The 21094-nt window shown below is 40.9% G+C and overlaps 2 protein-coding genes across 2 annotated transcripts; both read left to right on the forward strand.

Annotated features, from left to right (window-relative positions):
* Positions 1 to 1396: 1396 nt before the first annotated feature.
* On the forward strand, positions 1397 to 7163 carry LOC146576174 (uncharacterized). The gene has a single exon (XM_085271253.1). It carries the CDS (start codon positions 1695 to 1697, stop codon positions 2082 to 2084), a length of 390 nt encoding a protein of 129 aa, XP_085127379.1. The 5' UTR covers positions 1397 to 1694; the 3' UTR covers positions 2085 to 7163.
* Positions 7164 to 8144: 981 nt separating this feature from the next.
* ccnf (cyclin F) lies at positions 8145 to 19515 on the forward strand. Its single transcript, XM_085271254.1, has 17 exons — positions 8145 to 8455; positions 9289 to 9443; positions 9552 to 9658; positions 9743 to 9810; positions 9934 to 10130; positions 10397 to 10450; positions 10797 to 10901; positions 11126 to 11203; positions 11655 to 11809; positions 12167 to 12331; positions 12427 to 12550; positions 12660 to 12840; positions 12998 to 13085; positions 16247 to 16346; positions 16474 to 16607; positions 17134 to 17312; positions 17501 to 19515. The coding sequence occupies exons 1-17, from the start codon at positions 8443 to 8445 to the stop codon at positions 17953 to 17955; spliced, it is 2358 nt and encodes a 785-aa protein (XP_085127380.1). The 5' UTR covers positions 8145 to 8442; the 3' UTR covers positions 17956 to 19515.
* The last annotated feature ends 1579 nt before the right edge of the window (positions 19516 to 21094 follow it).

The following is a 21094-nucleotide window of genomic DNA, read 5'->3' on the forward strand; positions in this document are numbered from 1 at the left end:
GTTCAAATACTTTGGAGCTTCCACTCTTTTTTTTCTTTTCCTCCAGTCATCTCACTTTTAATCGCTTACTGGAGTCTAAGCACAAATCCCCAGAAACCCAACAGAGCTACCAAGAATCCACTTCTGTCCTTCAAATGCCCATTGCGCTTGAACGTCTCTTTTCTACTGCGCCCCCACTCCTCACAAAGACATTCCTCACTTCCCCTCTTTTATTTCTCTTTGGCTGTTCTAAATAGCTGTTGCTGATTGAGCTACAGCCGAGATTGTTAAGTCAATGTAGTCATCAGTTAGGCAACATTAGGGTATATTTTTTGATTTCCCCCCACTGATCAGGCAGTCAAGTTGAATTTTTCTGTCAAGACAACCCATACACGGTCTTAACAGCAGCTGTCCTGTACAGAAGGAAGCCTGTTTGGCATTTATAAGGGAGCATGACGTATTTTCTATTCTGGTAAAATCTCTGATTATCATATTATCAAGAATAAGTTGAGCTGATAAAAAAAATAAATCTTGGAAGCATTAAAAGGCTAACATGCTGTCGTAGAAAACCCAGTAATGCCTGAAGATAAAACAGACAATCAGATTTGTGTGTCCTTCACAAACGTAGCTTTATAAATGTGGAGGAGGAAGATTAGCAAACGTTGGACATGAAAGGTGTCTAGATTGATTTTATTTAATTCTTTTTTTTTGTGGAAGAGCGAGCATACAAGGGGATTAACTACTACTAGGCTGCTTTCCATTCAGAAAGAACTGGCTCCAGCCGTGTGTGTGCATGTGTGTATGGGAGGGAAGGTGGAGGCTGCCTGTATTTTTTTATGAGTATTTCTGCCACGAGTCAATATTTTCATCATTGTATTTACATTAATAGAGGCCCCATATATATATATATATGTATGTGTGTATATATATATATATATATATATATATATATATATATATATATATATATATATATATATATATATATATATATATATATAGATATAGATATATATAGATATGAAGAGATGACACATCTGTAGCGATCTATATGGGGAATGTCCCTTTTCTTTTTTCAGTAAACATAGAGATAAATAAGGATTTCCCATTCGCGTCTAATTTCAAGTCAACACTAGGCTTCTGCGTTCCCATGGGAAACGTTTTATACTGCAGGAAAACAAAGATGCTGCATTTGAGAGGCAGTGATGGGAGCATGAAGAATAGAGAGAGCAGTTAACTCTCCTCCCCTCCCCCTTCCTGTGTTTCGTCAACCCCTGTTCTCCCTACTTCAGTGTTTGATGTCACCAATGAGCTAACGAATCGTAGCACTTGGACTTCCCAGTTTTTCCTCCCTAGCCCCTCCTCTTTCCTTAAGCCTTTATATATATATGCCCCCCTCACTACGTTCTGCAGAGTGTACAATGTGCTACTAGAGAGCCGGCAGACAGTGTACAGAGAAACAGCAAGAGAGGGAGGCAGAGAAGAGGAAAGTGTGAGTGGATTTCAGCTGATTTTAGAAGATTTCATCGGACATGTTCAAGCCATACCTGCTCAAGTCGTTTCTTTGGTCTCATACAGACCTCCTTCTCCTTCCTCTCCTTTTTTCCGCCTCCGTTTGTCTCGTTCTGTCTCTCCAGGCCAGAGCTACCTACAAGTAGGATCCCAGAAGCCAACGCTGCTGATCCTGTCAGGATACGCCAGCCCACACAGTCAGGATGGGCTGTACAACAGGCCATTTGGCTTGCCAACCACAGCCGCAGACCAACTTGGGGCAAGAGGGTCAATCGCTAGAGACTGGTGGGGCCAAAGTGCCCGAGGTGCTCTCCTCTCTGGAGCGTCTATCTCAGGCTACTGGAGGAATGGAGAAGTCCTGGTACCGCTGCATCTTTCCATTTGGAATCATCTCTTTAGTTATCGGTGTAGCAGGAACAGGAGTGACCTACACTTATAATGACCTGCCTCAGACTAAAGTGGTGTCAGTTGTGCTACTCGTCATGGGTATTTTGCTGTTAATGATGGCAACTGCTTGTTGGACTGTCCACAAGAAGAAGAGAAGGAAAAAGAAAGAGGGGGGCTCATTCACGTCTGAGCAGTGTCCCCTGTGAGTGAACACAGGGGTATGATAGAGGAACATGCCTAGAGCTGGGAGCTCAAGGTTTGGCCAGAAATTCTTCACTTCACCTCCCAATGCAACGTCCCTCCATTCTCTGAAGTTACAAAGTTGAATTCAAATCATGTTGGAGATAGCTTGGGTCAAAAGGACAGATAAACGCCGAAGATCTGTTTAGTCTGTGAGGTCTGCATCAGATTTTTTTGGATTGGCAATGAGAGATCACCAGTGCCTCACACGCTCTTTTATCATCAGACAGCAGGTGTCCGGTGTCAAAACAACCTCCGAGGAGATGTGCAAAATATGCATTGGACACTGCATGCATATTTACACACACTAACAGGCCTTTGATGACTTACGCACGAGCAGTTACAGCGGGAGCTCACACAGACACCTAACACGCTATGCAGAGCTGCTGCTGGAGTCAGTGCTGGCGTCACTAGGCACGTCAGTCACAGCATTCCTTGTATCAGGACAGGTGACACTCCAAGAGGCCACAAACGGGCCAAAGACGGCAACCTGATACCCGGCCGAAAAAGCAACGCACCCACGTCAGCGGCCAACGTCATTCACTCGTCCTGTGACACTACAGCAATGTGTTGGGGGCTTTTTTTTGCGCAATGAGAGATTGGAACTTGAGTCCTGCTGGATCTTACTGGCATCTGTGTGGACGATCAGTTGGAGAGGGTAGAGGACCTGCTGGAGGAGTGCAAAGTGTTTGTGTGTGCTCAAATTAAGATCCAGGTCAACTGAGAGACTTTTGGAATTTGGTCCTCACAATGAAGGAAAAAGAGATTTGCACATATGGCCATGTCCATGGCAAACAAGAAAGCATTTTAAGTAAAGCGACATACCCTGAAAGGCCTTTTGTAGCTTCAGCTTCGCATTACAAAGGACTGGGGACCTAATTATGACTGACTTGATTGCCTTTCTTTTCAATAAGTGAGCATTTACACTCAGCCCTATGTCTTTGTGGGACACCTCAACTCCATACAAAGGAGTCCAGGATTATTGAAGGACACTGCCATAGGGGACATGCCACGGCAGGGACACTTTGACTGATCCTGCTCCCCTAGGGCCCCTCCCGTTTGGTGCCTTGAGCAACCACTCATGGAAAAAAGCTCTGCCACATTCCCCCACTCCAAGAGTTACCCCCCTTTGCTTTCTCTCTTTACCCAACAGGACTCTTCAAATCTGTTTCTCATTGTACACTGCCAGCTTCTGACTTAATCACACTCATTTTCCATTGTTGTATAGCCCAGGAGATGTGTGGACAGACTTATTATGCTCAAATTAAGACACACACTTACACGACAACCTCACAGTCCGCAGACATTCATGCAGTCTTTATCTATCTGTGCCAAAGGAATTGGTTGTTTTAATTTTTTCCCCCAGCTGTGGAAAAAATGTTGATTAAAAGTGAGTCGCAAAATCCTGTGTGAAAATAGGATACAAGGCTGTTCTCTAGTGAAAATTGAGTAATAGGTAGGCTCTAAGTGGCTCTGGGGTTTCCTTTTCCTTCACATTTTCTTTTAGGAAGAGTGAGTGAATGTAGCTGCGCTCAGCGCCACATCTGTGAATAGGTGCTTTCTCACAGGATGAGATAAACAATGGCATTTTACTCTGTCTTAATCATTCTCTTTTGTGTGACTGAATGTAACATGAGGTTCAAAACGTAACTCCCGCAGGGAGTAAGTGCAATGTATACAATGTATAGCAATTTCAGAGAAGACAATTTGTCTCCACGCGAAGGACTTTAGTGACACTTCTTTACCTTTGAGAGCTACTATAGATCACTGTTGCATTGATTGTCTCCACTGGTTTAGTCAAGCTTGCTAAGGAAAATGTGTCTGTATACCCAGGGGTAACAGTTAACATCGAATGCCAATCCCACCGAGGACCTTTTGAAGGCCAACTTGCCAAATTCAAGGCTGCATCTGTCATCCTGCCCAACCTCAGTACACTTGCAAAGAGTCGGCCCCTTTTCTTTTGACATGTTTTGCGGCTCAGTGTGCATTTAGATGTTGTCTTGCATGCTAATGAAGGAAGAGAAATATAGTTAGGAGGTAATGGAGAAAAACAAGGAACCTGGGAAGTCATTCCTTTCACTACATGTGGCAGTGAGTAGTTGCCCCAGCAGTTAGATTAGGATCAGCCATCCTGAACAAAGCAGTAATATTGTCGAGGAACATGATGCATTACTGGAATCCATGGCGAGAATTTAAATTGAATAGGAGAGGAATAAGTCTTCTCTGAACCTTAGATCAGTGTGTTTGCAAACACCGGCATACTGCAAGCATTTATAATTTTTTTTAAGGTAAATGTCAAATGCACAAAGCTCATAAAAGTATTTATAGGTGGGCCATTGTTTTAGTATCCTCTGATCAAGACAAGTTAAGATTTACATTACACGGGCTGTCTCGCTTTGCTATCAGATCCGTTCACCCGGATTAGGGTTTGCTCTAACAATGATGGGCATGAGTTGTGGACAGATGTGGTGGACCTGTCACAGATGTGGAAGAGAAGGATGTTTGGTGGCACAGAGAGGAAAAAAAGATGGTTATTCGTCAGTTTACTGTGGGAAACAAAGGATGCCAAAAACAAGATAGGTAACGTGTATACGCTTATACTCTCGCCTCTGTATAGTCCACATTATATATGTAGTACACTTTGGCCGCATTGTTGTTCATTTTAAAGCTATATCGTGCCAGTATATTGACACTAAACAAACAAACAAAAACAAAAAAATGATGGAAGGTGACCAGAAATTGTTTCTTGTTTCTTGGAGATGTGAAGTGATTTCCCTTCTGCCTTCTGAAAGATTAAAGGGAAAACCTACCTCTCTCTGCTGCGGGGAAAAATGTCCCTCTCCCAGAAGACAGCCATGCTGTCAGCCTATGCTTTTTGTCACTCCAGCGAGTGACACAAAATACGTCGGTTTGTGTGCCCACTAATATTTGGTGCTGTATATACAATTATTTTTCTATTTGTACTGTATATTTCTACTCATATGTAAATTTGAATTGTTCATGTAAGCACTGTATTAAACAAATGTCACATAAGCACCTTTGTTTGTGATAGCCTAAAGGTAAAAAGAAAGAACCTTTATGCATTCATTGTATGTCTTTGTACTTGTTTGCTTTGGAAAATAATTTAGAATAGTGTGAACCGTCACACCATTCAACTCTGTCCTGGTCAATCTGGAAGAATCTCTGACAGGGCTAAAAATACAGAAGACAAGTGGAGAGTGGACAGTGGATACAAAGGAGAACAACATTGTTTTGGCTCTATTTCGAACAGTGTGAGCAATAATTACAACCGTCGCTCTGTTTTTTCACAAAACGCAAAACCTGTCTTCAGTTGACAGCCTTCGCTTGAAATTTCGATGCTGTATTTAGACGCGCTGTCATGTGTTGCCCTGCCAGCTAGGATGACTTGTTCAGATACCCGGGGATGAGGAATCTGGTTGTTAAGAAAACAGACTGGCCAACATCAATCAGAATAAATGACACCACCTACTGGCAGTAGAATAAAGTAGGCCAAGTACTCTCACTTGTTATTAAGTCACAGTTCTGCAGGAATTAATTTTATATTTCTGGGTATAAACATATTTCATCAAATTAAATTACAGCTGGTAAAGCGTGGGTGTGGAGGGAACAGTGCTTAGGTCTTGATAAAAGGGTGGGTAGGCCATTGAGGGGCAAAGTACAGACGAGGTGGAAGTGGTCAGCTGGATTGCTAGGGTCAGCACGGATTACAGGAAACCAGACGGAAACAAGTCGTCCGCCTCTTTTTATCCAGAACTTGGCCTCAAACCAAAACATTCAGCACTATTTGGCTCCTTATCAGACTTTGAATTATATAAAACTCAGTTTAATACATACAAAACAGAAAAAAGAAGCAAACAGCACAATTTGACACATTAAAGAGACATCTGGTGTCCCATGACTTTATTTATACTTTATTCAAATTTCGGATCAACACCATCTGTTCAAAAGACAAATCTGGGTGTATTTAATTAGCCAGCGACTAAGGCTGGTTCCACATAATACCTTTGTAGCAGGAGGGAGTTACATTTCAGTTCATCTCCAGATATTATGGGAGCTGTTTTGGAGACAGTTGTAGATGAAATTTCACATGCCTGGCCAGACGGTCAGATTAAATCACAAGCAAAATGACATTAAGCTGCAGTCTGTGTGTAGCTATTGCAACAGAAACAAATGTGACGAGAAGACATTGGGCTTAATCACTCAAAGACTTGAGAATACTTTAATAATCCAACAGTGACACAAACTAAATGCTGGTTCTTAGTTTTAGGTATTTCTGTATGGGCATCATCAACACTGGAAATTACAAACAGATAGTAGCAATCTTTTTCTCATCAATAAAGCTTGCAAATTAAGTCACTTAAATGTGAAGTCATCTCCCATTTACTTCCCATATATAAATAAACTTTTTTACTACCAATAAAAATGACAGATCTTGCAGTTTTCTGAGCACACTGAGCTTTAGCTTTAATTATTTTTGTTAAGGTTCAAAGCACCACTGGATCTCCTCTCCCTGGTTACTTTGTGTTTTACTGAGAAAACGGTTAAGATTACTCTGAGTTTCTATGGAAACTGCTGCATCTAGTTGTGGATGTTACAGCCCCTGCCCTCTCTGAGGTCACTCCGCTACAAGATAATTTGATCATCCTGCACCTCCAGTTTTAAATAGCCTAAGAATGAGCAAATGAGCAATTTAAACACTTGTAAGCTCATGATTATAGAAGAAGAATGCCTAGATGTGTTGTCTTAATGCTTTTGTGAATTACATAAAAGTTTCATGTAAACTTATTTAGGCATTTTCCTCTTTTTTTTTTTTTTAAAGGAACCTACTGAGTGGAAGAGGCAATGTTGAGCACTGGCTATTGTTAGTGATGATTAGATTGGATGAGCAGGTGATGTGTGGATCAATAGAGAGCCTGAAAGGAACACATGATTACTCTTGGGAGGTTACGCTGCTCCCTTAAGACCCTTTTCAGAAAGACAAGCAATGAAGAGATACTATTGAACTGAGACAGTATAGCAAATAACAGTGGGGACATAATAATCATAATTACAATCAGGGTGTCATCTAATTAAAGGCAGCTGCTTCAGAAGCTGAACCAGTCGCTAATTTCTTTTAGTTACATCTCTGTTTTAGCAAACAAATATAATCATATTACATATCATATTACAAACTCTCAGTCATTTTAAAACACACATTAAAGCCTGCTTATTCTTGCTGAGCAGGGTATTGCATTTTTTTTTATTACAGTTGGTCTTATTTATGTCTATTGAGATTTATCTCATGATGTTTTATTGAGTTTATTGTGTATATTAGTGTATTTATTAGTGAGCTGGTTTAATGTTAATTATATAATATTTGGTCAACTGAGGTTGTTCTAAATGTCCTATAAAAATAAACTTTGATTTGACTTGGCATCTTCTGTCATTTCAAATATTTTACATATCAGGACGTAAAGAAACATCTAGCTTAATGTACACACACACACACACACACACACACATATATATATATATATATATATATATATATATATATATATATATATATATATATATATATATATATATATATATATATATATATATATATATATATATATATATATACAACAGAAGATGATTAAAAACTTACAATGAAGTCCCATGGCTAACAATATGTTTGGGGGATGTCTTTTGACATCCTTCAAAGCTGACGCTACGCACCTGTCCCTTTAAACACCGTACCTTTAAAAAATATTCTCTATCCAACTACATTTCCCACAGTCCACTGTTTAAAGGTTGTTCGGTGGGCATGCTTCTAAATCGGGTCAGCCAATTATATACCTTCACTAACGAGCGCGTACTTCGAAATGTCGTTACGTTCTCCAATGAGCGTTTAATATGTTACAGTTTTATACCGTCTGACCAATCGTCGCGAGCGTTCTTCGCGCTGACCAATCAAATGGCTAAAATGTTAAATAAAGGCATCATCAGTGAGGACCAATCAGATTGAACGTATAGTTTAAACGGTGAGCGCGGGCGGTCCTAGAGAGCATCTTTTGGGGCGGGTCCAATAAGTGAGGACGCGTGCTTGGATTTGAATTCAGGCAATAGCTAACAACTTACGGAGACATTAGTCAACTATCACAGCAAAACAGACACAGGAAACAACACTGTAACACTGCCTATTTCGTTTTCTAGTAATTAGTGTGAGCATTTGAATGTGAGTAACATTAGCCAACATCGTCTCGTATATAAATCGCTACTCAAGAGTTGCATCTACAGTAAGACATCGCTGTTTGAGGAGTGATCCCTGTACTTGCAATGAAAGCAGGCGGTAAGTACTTTTTTCAACTTGTTCTTGCTAACACCGATATATGGAAATTACTATAATATGCAACAAGTGTTTGCGGTCTTACTTCAGAGCACTAAAGTTTGACACAGTTAGCATTGGTGATTAGCTGCTGCTCACCACAAACGTTAACTGGTATAGCCTCCGGGAAGTAATGGTAAATCATATTGGCAATATATCTATGCAGGTAAAACGTCTCTTCTTTTAACTTTGTGAGCATTTTGTGGTCATTGAAAAATAAATACTTAGCGTTAGACTAGTTCGAATTTGAAACCTAATTGAAACTCATCGTTACTACTGCCGTGGAACTTACAGGAGGGAAATTTGGGCGCTCATCGACTTTGACTTTCCTCCTTCAGCTGCTCAGTTCACCGCCGTTAGATTTTTAACATCTGCAGAAAAAAAACATTAGCTTTTTATGTGTTTTAATACTTTTAAGGTGATGATCTTTCCATTAATTTAAACATTTTCCCACTCACTCACAGAGAGTTTGAGTAGACCACCCGTAGATGCCTTACGTTAGTAGTTTTGAATGTGGAGCCATGCAACCTTCATCTTGGAGTGCATCACTGTATGTCTAAATCAACTTGACCTGCTTTCAATGAAAGGCAAATATTAGTTTGTCATTAATGTGAGAATTAGTTAGCCAATCTTGCACTTAGGTGTGGAATTTTAAGTGATTTGTGATTTTGATTGTGTACACTTAAAGCATTCCTCCCAGTGCTGTTGCTTGCAGGGTGAATATGGGAAAGATGCTCAAGTATTCAAAACATTTGATGTGTAATATATGCAGTTCCTCTTTGCTTTTTTTCTTTCAGTTGTCCACTGCCGTTGTTCAAAATGCTACTCGGTTCCAGCACGGAAGCGGGTACGTAAGCGATCTTCTGGGATCACCTTGCTGTCTCTTCCTGAGGAGGTTCTTCTCTGTGTGCTCCAGTATCTCTCTGCAGAGGATCTCCTGTCTATCCGAGCTGTGAGTAAAAGTGCACACTCTGACACAGCTAAACTCTTTATTACCTGAGATTTCTCCTCTGCTGGGGTTCTAATTATTTTTATTTATTTTTTTAAATGCCTGTTTCAGGTTCACTCTCAGCTGCGGGACATTGTTGACAACCACTCTAGTGTTTGGGCCAGGGTCAGTTTCAGAGACACGTGGCCATCCCCAAACACATTATGGCTTTTTGAAAGGTACATCACCTACTGTCAAAAGTGTACTTATATATATGTTGTTTGTCAATTTGAGTCTTTACTTTAAATTTTGTCTTCCTTTAGAGCTGCTGACAAAGGGAATTTTGAAGCTGCTGTGAAGCTTGGAATTGCATATTTATACAATGAAGGACGTAAGTTGTTGGTTGGTTCATGTCAGAGATTAAATGGGGAGTCATATATAAACACAGATAACAGAAAACCCTTTAAATAATTGAACTAATTGATTAAAAATGTGCATCCTCTCTCGCCTTCAGCATTGTTAAGTGACGAGGGCCGAGCAGATGTGTGTGGTCGAAAGGCTTCCCACTTCTTTAGCCTCGCAGAGAGCCTGCGCTCCCTCACAGCAGATCCCTTCATCTGGGTGTTCATCCGTCCACCGTGGTCGCCCACCGGCAGCTGCTGCAAGGCCGTGGTGTTTGATCACCTCAAGGCTGAGTGCGCTAACAACATGGTAGGCTCAGAGTTCCTGTTTGACCAGCTGGGGTGCAAATTTAATCTCCATTGATGTCTGATTTGGTCTTAAAGTATTAAGTTGGGGTTTCTCTTAAATCATTAATTCAGACAAAATATTACATAAAAATGTAATATTTGGAAGGCTGCCTGAACACCCTGTCCCTAAAGCTTGGCTTCTGTTCTTCTTAGTTGACTATGATTTACAGTGCCATACACTGCATGTGCAAAACTGTTTACCAATCTGCTTTTGTGATTTCTCTGCAGGAGAGGAGGGGTCCCCTGTTGCATTGTTTGGCCAAAGTTTTGCAGCTGTTTGAGGTGAGTGAGACTGTGGGGGGCTGTATCTCAATCCAGGTGTGGTTAGACCAGTTTCTATTACCCCCACCCCTTCACCAAAACCTAAAACTGAGCTGATGTCACAGGGGCTGTTGGACCAGTTGGTCATTAGCACCACAGATGGAATAAGTCCCTGTCATGCAGCTTCTGTTGTCTTACAGGCCTTGTTGTTTCTTCTTACTCACAGCTTCAGTATGCTTTGTTATTTACCAATGTGACAAAGCAGAACTATGTCACGAGCCTTCATATGTTGCAGAGACAGCATGCGGCAGACAGTTTACCTTTACTGCTATCATTAACCTTAAGGAACTGTGTTTCATTTGTCCAGGATGATGAGAAGCGTTCAGAAGCCATATCCATGCTGGAGGAGTCGTCACAGGCTGGCTGTCTACAGAGCTCATACCTGATGTGGCAGCACAGCCGTAAGGCAGCTGTGAGTCAGGTTCTCTCATTACCGTGTTTCGAGATTTACTCTCAGAAGCATGCGCCTTTGGTGAAGACAGCTGTTTGTTTGGGATTTATTTCTTATTTACACAGTCAGTCAAACATAACCAGCTAACATAGTAAATGCTTTACAGATTCTAGAAAGATTCTCACGTTGACTCCAATCATGAGCTTACGGTTTTGTTTTCGGTTTTTTTGGTGTATGTGTTTCAGATCGCAGATCCAGGAAGGTACCTGCAGTGTGTGCGAACCCTCAGGGACTATGCTGGGAAAGGATGTTGGGAGGCACAGGTGCGTGATTGAGGACAATTCACCAACTTTCAGTTGGTTTCTTGTGATCGGTTTTCTCTGTCAATCTGTAGCTTTGTTCTCTCTTTGTACTCCCCTGCGGTGATACAAAAAAGCAGCAAATGGCTTTTCTTTTGAAAACCTTTCAGCTGTCATTTCTTGTTTTTTATTACCCGGGCCTACATTTCTCCAGAGTTGGAGTTACTTATTGAAATGCTATCAACTAAAGTCAAGAGGGCTTGACAGATGTTGACGTTCTCTCTTTCTTTTTTTTCTTTTTTTTTTTCGCCCCACTGAATCACAAAAGTATGACTCAGCTAAATCCCAAGGTCTGTAATTATATCAGGAAACTAATACAGTACTAAACTTTGTTGTTGCCTTTCTAGCGTTACATAGCAGCAAGATGTCAAGCCTTCTTGTGTAATTATTTTAGTGCTTTGTCTTCTTCCCCTAGTTGTCCTTGGCCAAAGTGTGCAGCAGTGGCAATCCACTGGGTTTGGAGTCGAAGGCCTGCTCGGATTTAGTCGCCCAGCTCTTCAGCTCCTGTAATCCAGCATCACGGCCCTCATCTCAGGAAATCTTGAAACAAGGAATCAAGGACAGCATGAGGTAGATCGAACAGAAGCAACGTCATGATTTTACTGTCTCTTGATGAATATCTCTAGTCCCTGTGATGACTCACTGCGTGCTGATTATCCTCCCCTTCTTTAATGACATTAGTAAAGGGATGACACACCCCGGCAATAAAAGTTACCACATCGACTTGAGGTAGATGTGACCGAGTCTGATGCCCTGAGTTAACTTGAATTGTTGTTACCAAGTTTTAGAAACGCCACTTTCTGCTTTCCAAAGCCACCCAGTTTATATTCTTAAAAGGTTTACGATATTGATTATTATTACATGGTTAAAACTTGGCACACTGCCCTGATGCACCTGATTTTAAATTTTTTGTCTGCTTGTCTCCAGGTACATCCTGGTGGACTGGCTTGTGGAGGTGACCACAATGAAGGACTTCACCAGCCAGACGCTGCATGTGACTGTAGGCTGCGTGGACCGTTATTTGACTTTGCGGTCTGTCCCCAAAGCTCGTCTTCAGTTATTAGGAATCGCCTGCATGGTCATCTGCACAAGGTAAGGATGCACACATACCATGGTTTTTGTTCGTTTCTGAATTATTTATTTATCTAAAAGGCAAATGTTTTGTAACTTTTTTTTTTCCTTTTCAGATACATCAGCAAAGAAATCCTGACCATACGTGAAGCAGTTTGGTTGACAGACAACACCTACAAATATGAGGACCTGGTTCGAATGATGGGAGAGGTCATCTCTGTGCTGGAGGGAAACATCAGGGTGAATACAACAAGCATCGTTTGTTTAGTGTATTGTTTAGTATTTGGTGCCAGTGAAGTATTTCCCGACCTTCTTTAATGCAAAGACTAATGCTTATGCTTTCTTGCAGAGCCCCACACTGCTGGACTACGGCGAGGTCCTGTTCTCTCTGCTCCCTCTGGAGAGGCGAACCACTCACCTATTTAGCTACATCTGCGAGCTGTCCCTGCTTTACTCTGCTCTAGCCACACCGCCACCTGCTAAACTGGCCTGTGCCGCACTGCTGCTCACACGGGCATTACATCACTATGGTAAACACACTCGCTCATACACACTCGTACAACGTTCCAGCCTTTTAACAACAGGCTGTAACTCAAGAGTCTTTTCAAACAAGCAGAATGTACAGGTTTAGTTTCGTGTTAAGTTTACCTTCATCTTAAATTATGTCTGTGTTCTTCCTCTCTGCAGCTCCTCTTTGGCCCACCTTGTTGGCAGATTACACAGGCTTTTCCAAGCAAGACATTGTTCCCCTTTCAGTGCTGCTCTATGTCAAATGGTACGTTTCTGCGTGTGTGCGTGTGTGTGTGTGTGTGTGTACGCAAAACTAAACTCCCTCACATCACGCCATGTTAGATTCACAGAGTGTGACATCAAATGACATCAGAGCAGCCGTGACTTGCACATCTTAAATGCTTCAGATCATAAGCTGCAAGTGTAATAAGAAATATAAAATGGGCATATCTATTTTGTGCTGTTTGCTTTACCCTACTGTATTTGATTAGTGGTTACTTAGCGCAGATCCTACTAAACCCTGGGTTATACTTGGTTACGGACACGGACAACTGGAGACCCAACATGAGAGTTATCATTCCTGTTATACTTCTTTGAAGCCTTGGACCCTCCACATTCCAGGAACCCAAGAGAACTCGTGCACATTGAAATTATAAAACCAGATTAAGTCTTAGCATTATCTAGTATCCATGTAATTGGAACTACAGATGTAACTGCATAAACTTTACTGGTTCACCCCACCGACACAGGAGCAATCTGCTTAAAGCCTTGATTATACTTTGCACGTCTGAGTCAGCTCGGTCTTTGCATTACAGAGACTTAGCAGTACAATGCACTTAACCCCATGTGTACCAGAGTAGGTGGACAAAGTAGTACAACAGGAATGATTACTTAGCCATCGTGTCTCCAGCTCAATAAACAATAAAAAAACATGGACGTAGCTTCCACGTCAGAAAAATGAAACCAATGTAGAAATGCCTTAAACTTGCATTCTGCTTGAAGGCCACCAGATGGTGATAGCTGAAGTTGCAGAAAGACTTTCGATCCAATAGAAGTCTAGAAAAACAGCTTTCTGATTTGACCTCTGTAAACAAGTCTGATGGACTCAGTCATACATTTTGGGATAATATTAAATTTAAAAAAAAGGAAGTTTTTTTTGTAAATCTTGGTCATACCATCTTTCATAATCGAGGATTATTTATGGCGTGAAACTGTACACTCATTGGCTAATGAGGTTTCAACAACAAGTCATCAGCCAATAGATGGACAGTTTATGCTTCACAGACAGTTTATACTCACCTTTGGGCTTCAAAACGGGACTTCGGAAATCAACGAGTAACATCACAATAGCTATGTTCATGTTATATACTGTCTATGCGCCACCTGTCTGCATAGACAGCATAATCATGGTTTTAGTATGCAGAAATTGCTAAAATTCCAAAAATTGTGCACTTAAAATGTAAATAAACAGAATGCAATTATTTTCAAATCAAATAAACCCATATTTTATTCAGAATAGATCACAGAAAAGAGGGAGCGTAATTTTAATGGAAATATTAGCTCATTTTGAATTTGGCAGCAACGTGGCGCAAAAAAGTTTGGATGTAGGGCAACAAACGGCTTGGAGATTATAGTAGTACTTAAAAGAAACATTTTACAATTAAATATGCTAATTGGCATCTGGACAGTAATATGACTGGGTTTGAGAAGGGGGGTCTTTGAGAGACAGTTTCTCATGAGTAAAGATGAGCAGAGGTTCATCAGTTTAACATTGTGGAGACTTCAAAAATATCTCACCATGTACATCATAATCCATATAATCATCCAATATCAAAACATCCTGAGAATCTGGAGAAATCTCTGTGCACACGGGATCTTTCTTCTTTATTTTCTTCCTTTTTTTTTTTTTTTTTTTTTTTTAAATGGCTTTGAGGTTTTCACATCATTGCATTTAGGAATGAATGCATTTCTAAATGCATCATACTCTTACTCGCAAAAAACTGAAGCACAAATTTCTTGCTTGGCCTGTTTTTAAATAGTGAGCCATATTCTTAGTCAGTCAGTTCTATTAAAATGCTCTTTTTGGAGCACAGTCCAGAAGTCCAGTTAATAGATGCAGTTTGTGGAGGTGAAGCCTAGTATAACAAATGCTGCTGCTGCTATGCCTCAAACTCCAGCATGGAGGATGGGTTTGTTTGTTTTTTTCTTTCTTTTGTTTTTTTCTTTAATAAATCGCCCCACAGTAGGGTTGTGATGAAGGAAGAAACTATCCATAGAGGCCATAACAGTTTGTAGCGGGCAGTAAATCTGCTTTTAAACTTTAAAATGTGATATTTTAACAAGAGCAGCCTGTGGGAAATGACTTGTTTTTTGGAGTCATACTTAAGTGGCAATTAGAAGGATTGCAGTTTTTGGCACTTCTTTATTGGCTTGACTTTTCAGCCCTGGAGGCTGCGTCTTGCTTGTAGCTTGTTGTTAATTACAGGTTGTTCGGCTGAGGGACTTATAACTCTTTATGTACTTAAGAAATTGTTATGGTAAAGCAAGAAGCAACGCTAAGTCAAGAAAAACGGGGGGGGGGGGGGGGAAATCAGCATTGGCAAAGTAAGGAGTGGGCTAATGGGCTGACTGAAAGCAGATGACAAAAACTTCCTGTTTTGTCTTTGGGTTATTATTTATCAATGCGTTTGTTTTTTTTTTTTGTTTTTTTTTTTTTGTTTCCCAGCTGTCACTTATGATAATTGGTGGTTTCGTTGTTACAGTTCGTCCATGTTCGGAGAAAAGAGATTTACCTGCATTCACCTAAACCCTGCTCAAACGTGATTGGTCGATGGAACTCCAAAACTACAAGCAGACTGTAAAATTGCTATTGACGTGCTCCCATGGCCAATAATCTCACCAGTTTCTCTCCTATTATTGGATCTCACAAATTAATAAAGCAAATGCCCGTTAAGCTGTTTATGTACAGCTCAGCAGCTTTACAGAACCTACATTGGAGAAGATGAGCCAAAAATGTATTTCCCTGTTGCCTCACTGTGCTTTCCTCGATTGGAAGATAACAAGAATTGATTGATGACTCTGGCCAAAGAAAGTGATTGGCCGTGAGGGTTTTAAAGCAAAACCAAAGTGGAGAGAGTGCCAGAGTCTTATAGACAGAGGGAAGCATTTGGACTATTGATGTGGAGGTGGTTGGATGTGGGTGTGTGTGTGTGGGTGACCAGTGAATCAGCAACTGAGTCACAGAAACGTGCCTCGGGGTGAGTCTCTTTGATAGGTGAGCATCGTATCAACAAACTGTAATTCGCAAATGGACAAGTAACAAGATTTGTCCCCAAGAGATGATTGAAGTGTTGCTGCAAGTAAACTGGATCATACTCAGGTCTTGTTTTTTTTCCCCTTTGCTTCCCCCTCCCTGTCTGTCTTCAGTTTCAGTCAAGATGTTCCCAAAGATTACAGGCACGTCTCTCTCACTGGTGTCAAGCAACGGTTTGAAGACGAGGCCTACCACCACATCAGTAAAGATAAGGTACTGCGCTAGTATTATTATTATTAATTGTCTTAATTTTATAAAAAAGGGTTAGGCATGGTTAAGGCATATCTTGCCGTGGTTTTTCTGAATGAAATTTTTTCCTCCCCTTCATGGTTTCAACAAGGTGATGGATTTTAAAGAGCTCTGCCAGATCCTGGAGATTCCTGAGGTGGTGCCTCAGATGGAGCCTCCCAGTCCCACTGGTCAGCCAGCGGACATCCATACCTTCCTGGCCTCTCCATCAAGCGATAGCAAGAAGTAAGCAGGGTCTGAATGTGTAGAGACACATCATTAGCTCACATAATTGTGAGTAATGTGGCATTTATTTTCTCTTTCTATGACTGTGAAAATCGGTATTAATTGGCCACTCAGTAAAAACATTTGCTGCGCAATGTACCCTGTGCGAGCAATCAAATGATTTTAGATAAGTGTACTGACTACATCAGCAAAGACCAGGGAACAGTTCCTATTAAAGCTCCAGTATGTAACATGATGTGGCATGTGTAGCACCCAGTTTTGCATCATGTGCAGGATGTATATAGAAAATCAATACAAGCTTAGTAGAGTGCTGGTGTGATGGGATTTAGGACATGCGGAGAATTGAGACACACCCCGCCTCTTTCCTTGCTCATTTAGCAGCTCTTATCGTGGCTGAGTCACCTGTGTGCTGTGGCGAACTGACTCGTGAAGCATCTTGACCAGAAGGTGTTTGTTTTTGTGCCATCTGCGAGAAGTTCCCGTGACTCACAGCAACCCCTCTGCTTGTCCCACTGTTTTTCCGAAGGAGACGCGATGACAGCATGCAGGCGCACCGAGGCAGCTTTGTGGCCACGCCCACTGCAGAACTATCAAATCAGGAGGAGAAGCTGCTGGGCGACATCCTGGATTGGAGCCTGGACACTTCCTGCTCGGGTTATGAGGGGGACAGGGAGGAAGAAAGCGAGGGAGAGAGAGAGGATGACTGTGAGTATGAGGGAGGGGTAGGGCACGCTTAATGCAGTGCTGATTACCAGCAGGCTCAAATTCTTTAATGCATTTAAATGAGCTAAACTATATGAACAGGAGAATAATGCCTGAGTTCATCTTGAGTAAGACATAATTTAAATGGAGATGACTAAGCAGCACTTTCTTTTCTTTTTTTCCCCCAATAGGTTCCATGATATCCATCAAGCTGGATCCGCTTACTGATGCAGGCGAAAGGGGGGAGCACTGCCGAGCTCTATCCAGCGATGAGGACAGCTTCTGTGAAGCAAGGAGGGAGGTGAACAAGGATTCCCAAGGCCAAGAGCCCGTTTCCCTCTCTAAAGACCTTCACAGTTCAGGATATTCCTCAGTCCAGAGTGTAAGCCCCTCATCTACATGTTCCTCCTCCTCCTACTCATCGTCTCTCAGGGCTTGCACATTCAAGACCTTTACCACTTCTCTGGGTGCTGCTTCTTCCAATGCCCAGCCAGGCTTCCGCCTCTTAGTTCCCATGCAGAGGCCTCGGGGCACATCTAGCAAACAAGTAAAAAGGAAGAACACAGCGGCTCACAGTGGATGCGAGGTGGAGAGAGAAGAGGAGGAAGAAGAGTATTCTGCCAGTGCAGGGTTTCTGAGCCTATAGACCATGGTTATTTTGATGGCCTCAGACTTTTCACACTTTAAGAAAACACACACACACACACACAAAAAAAAAAAAAAAAATTCCAGCACTTTTCAATATTGCAGGCTGACTCATGTCAGTCTGCACTGGTCTGTCAATCACCACAAGATCTAGAGACTTGGCTCAAGGAGAAGTAAGGGAAAGACGAACGTCTGTATATGAATAGAATAGAAACATGCCTTCTATTGTGTTACATTTCATTTACATGTTTACAGGCTTGCAGCAATTAAATACCTCCAGTAAAGAGACTCACACTCAGCTCTGATACCACTGGAAAATAACTTGCCTTTCCTCAGGACCCTGGTACAATGGTTGCCATTTCAGCTGTTTTTACAGTCTCCTACAACGACCTATCTCAGATCACGCTGGATAGTTGTAAAAAGTGAAACCTCATGGATATGTTTTGTTTTTGGGGGGGGGTGTATTGTTTTGGTTGCTGATATGCACTGTCTGTACAAGAAGTAAGCTTGTATTTTGGTGAATTTCATACATAGGTGACCACTGTCATCTACTTAATGGATCGTCAATGATTGTTTGCCTTCACGTTCACTTTTGTTCTTTGCCAAAGGTACTGTGGTGGTGTCTGTTTTACTCGTTTCAGGGGCATCTACCTTCAGAGAAGCAGAGCTGTGAAATGACTCATTTGGTGAACTGCATCCTCTGTAGTCTTGTAACTATACACCAGTTGTGCTGTGTATAAATTTTTATTCTGTTTTAATGTTTTGATCAGTGTTAAGACCTGTAACACACTAATCACATCAGGTGGTAAATGTTGGGTTTTTCATACACTATACATTTGTGAAGTTTTGCCAATGACCAAGAACCACCAGCCGAACAACTATTGTGCAAATGTTTGGTGTTGTGTGGTTGTAACTTATTTTTGCGCAGACCTGACACAGCACCCAGCGCAACACAGAACTCTAAGATGATGTGAAAAAGTGCTTTACTCACTTTTCTTTCTTTCTCCATCTGTATAAGGTCTAGCACTTTGATTGAACCACCCTCCCTTCTGTGATGATTAATGTAACAACTTTCCACGCTTGAACAATCAGTACTAAAGTGGTTTTTAATGCATTAGTGTTTCTGTCGTTGACGCAAATGGAAGTTGTTTTTTTTGTTTTTTTGTTGTTGTTTTTTTTACACTAAACAAGTTTTTGTTTTTTGTCTTTTCTTTCTGGGGTTTTCACTGAATTTCATCCCACATTCAGGAGGACCAGTACATGATGTTGAAAGGATTGTGACTGACTGTAAATGCATTTTAAACTGTTACTTCAGACTGGTTATAGCCTGTGTTGTTTTTTTGTTGGTTTTTTTTTAATGTACATAGTGTTTTTATGTATAAATGAGAAAAAAGAACAAAGAAAATGCCACTACTTGAAATTTTATTTGCTTCATTCCAAAAAAGGCAGTTTTCTTTGTGAAATTGTTTTTAGTGTGTTCTCAGTAGACATTTGACGTGAATATGTACTACTTTTTTTTTTTTTTTTTTTTTCTGTTTTTCAAATAAATCAAGACATCATGGCGCGTCTAAGTGTCACCTTTGAAGCACTGCACATTTGCACAGTAAAATCTTATTTCACATTATCTAGATCTGGGTTGGTTCTGCATTCTTTCCCACTCCAGCTCCCAGCAAAAAAGATGGTAGATAACAGTGTAATAAGGCTTGTATCGTTCTAAGTCTAGGTGCGCATTGAACGCAAAAGAAATTGGCCCCCACTCACGCACTACTCAAGAAAGAAAAAACAGGATCACCCTTTAAAGTGCCGTTTATTTGCTTCAGCAGTGAGCAATGCCAAAAGAATATACAAAACTCCCTAAAGGTTCCTATGCTTCCCTATACAAAAGAAATCAAACCAAAAGACAGTTCACTTACCTAACATTCTAAAAGAAAAACAGGAGAAAACTGAATCAACAAAAAATGGCTTCTCACGCCTAGCAGGCTGCTGCAGTGAACAATATATACACAGTGAAAAAAAGGTACACAAATGCTTCTTTACAAATTTATTTACAAGATCAAAGCTCTAACGCCAGACACACACGAGGTTAAACTTGCGAGTCAATTGGTAAAAACACTTTATGTAACAACAAATCAAAAACACAGGCTCTTTGTTGGGGTGGTGGAGGCTAGGAGAGAGGGGTCAGGTGGTTGTCATCTGGTGGTTAAATACTGGAGGTGATCAACCAATTGTCCAATCCCAGGGCAGGAACAACCTCCACCCAACAACTCAGCAGGCACGCCCAGGTGTCCACCCCCATGAAAGAAAAGGAAAAAACTCACAGCCATCCTCTTTTGGGAATAGTCACACATAAAACAAACACTGATAACACTGAATCATAACAGGCTGTACATCAGAAAGAATTTAAGGAAAAAACATTGGTGCAGCCCACTTAGTAATGGAGCCAAGGATGCTTGTGCTCATGATTATTTTTTATGCCCCTTTTCTTGTGATGAGGTAATTATTATATTTATCATAGCTGTTTTTTGAAAGCTCCTAAGGTGTAAACTACAGGTGATCTAAGAAGAACTTCAATTATTACTAAAAGTTGAGTTGTCAAGATTATTTGTAAATTGGAGCTCTTTTAAGGTAGGATTCAAAATGTAATGCAAAGTATTTACATGTCTCGGCTATTAAATAGTGCAGCTATTTTCTCTGCAGCACAATTACCCATTGCATGGTATGGTCTCAAACACAAAGAGTGAAATGTTACAATTAACCCCATAGTCTGGGTTAGTTGTAACATATCCTGGGGTGAAATGTAACACAATGAAATAAGGGTACTAACAAAACATTAACATGTAATCTTTGTTTATTCAACACATGAATGCACTTAGAGCCATTTATGTAGCTCTGTGTGTGTGTGACAGAATGCAGAAATCTAGCTTTTGAACATATTCCAACTGCCCAAAAAAGACAAGTTATGGAATTTTCTGCAACTGAATATTTCATTAATTTTGGTTGGTCTTCCTTGAGTTTGGCCTCATTGGCTAAGTTGGCATTATAACCTACAACTCGTGCACCAATTTTGAACATAACAATGAAGCTGAAAAAATGTAGTTGTTCACCAGCATCGCAATTCCATTACTTTTTATCATGGCTTA

The sequence above is a fragment of the Mchenga conophoros genome, linkage group LG4 (genome assembly GCF_057382185.1).
Source record: "Mchenga conophoros isolate Kocher_MC1m ecotype Shallow Benthic linkage group LG4, M_conophoros_male_GT1.1, whole genome shotgun sequence".
Classification (NCBI taxonomy): domain Eukaryota; kingdom Metazoa; phylum Chordata; class Actinopteri; order Cichliformes; family Cichlidae; genus Mchenga; species Mchenga conophoros.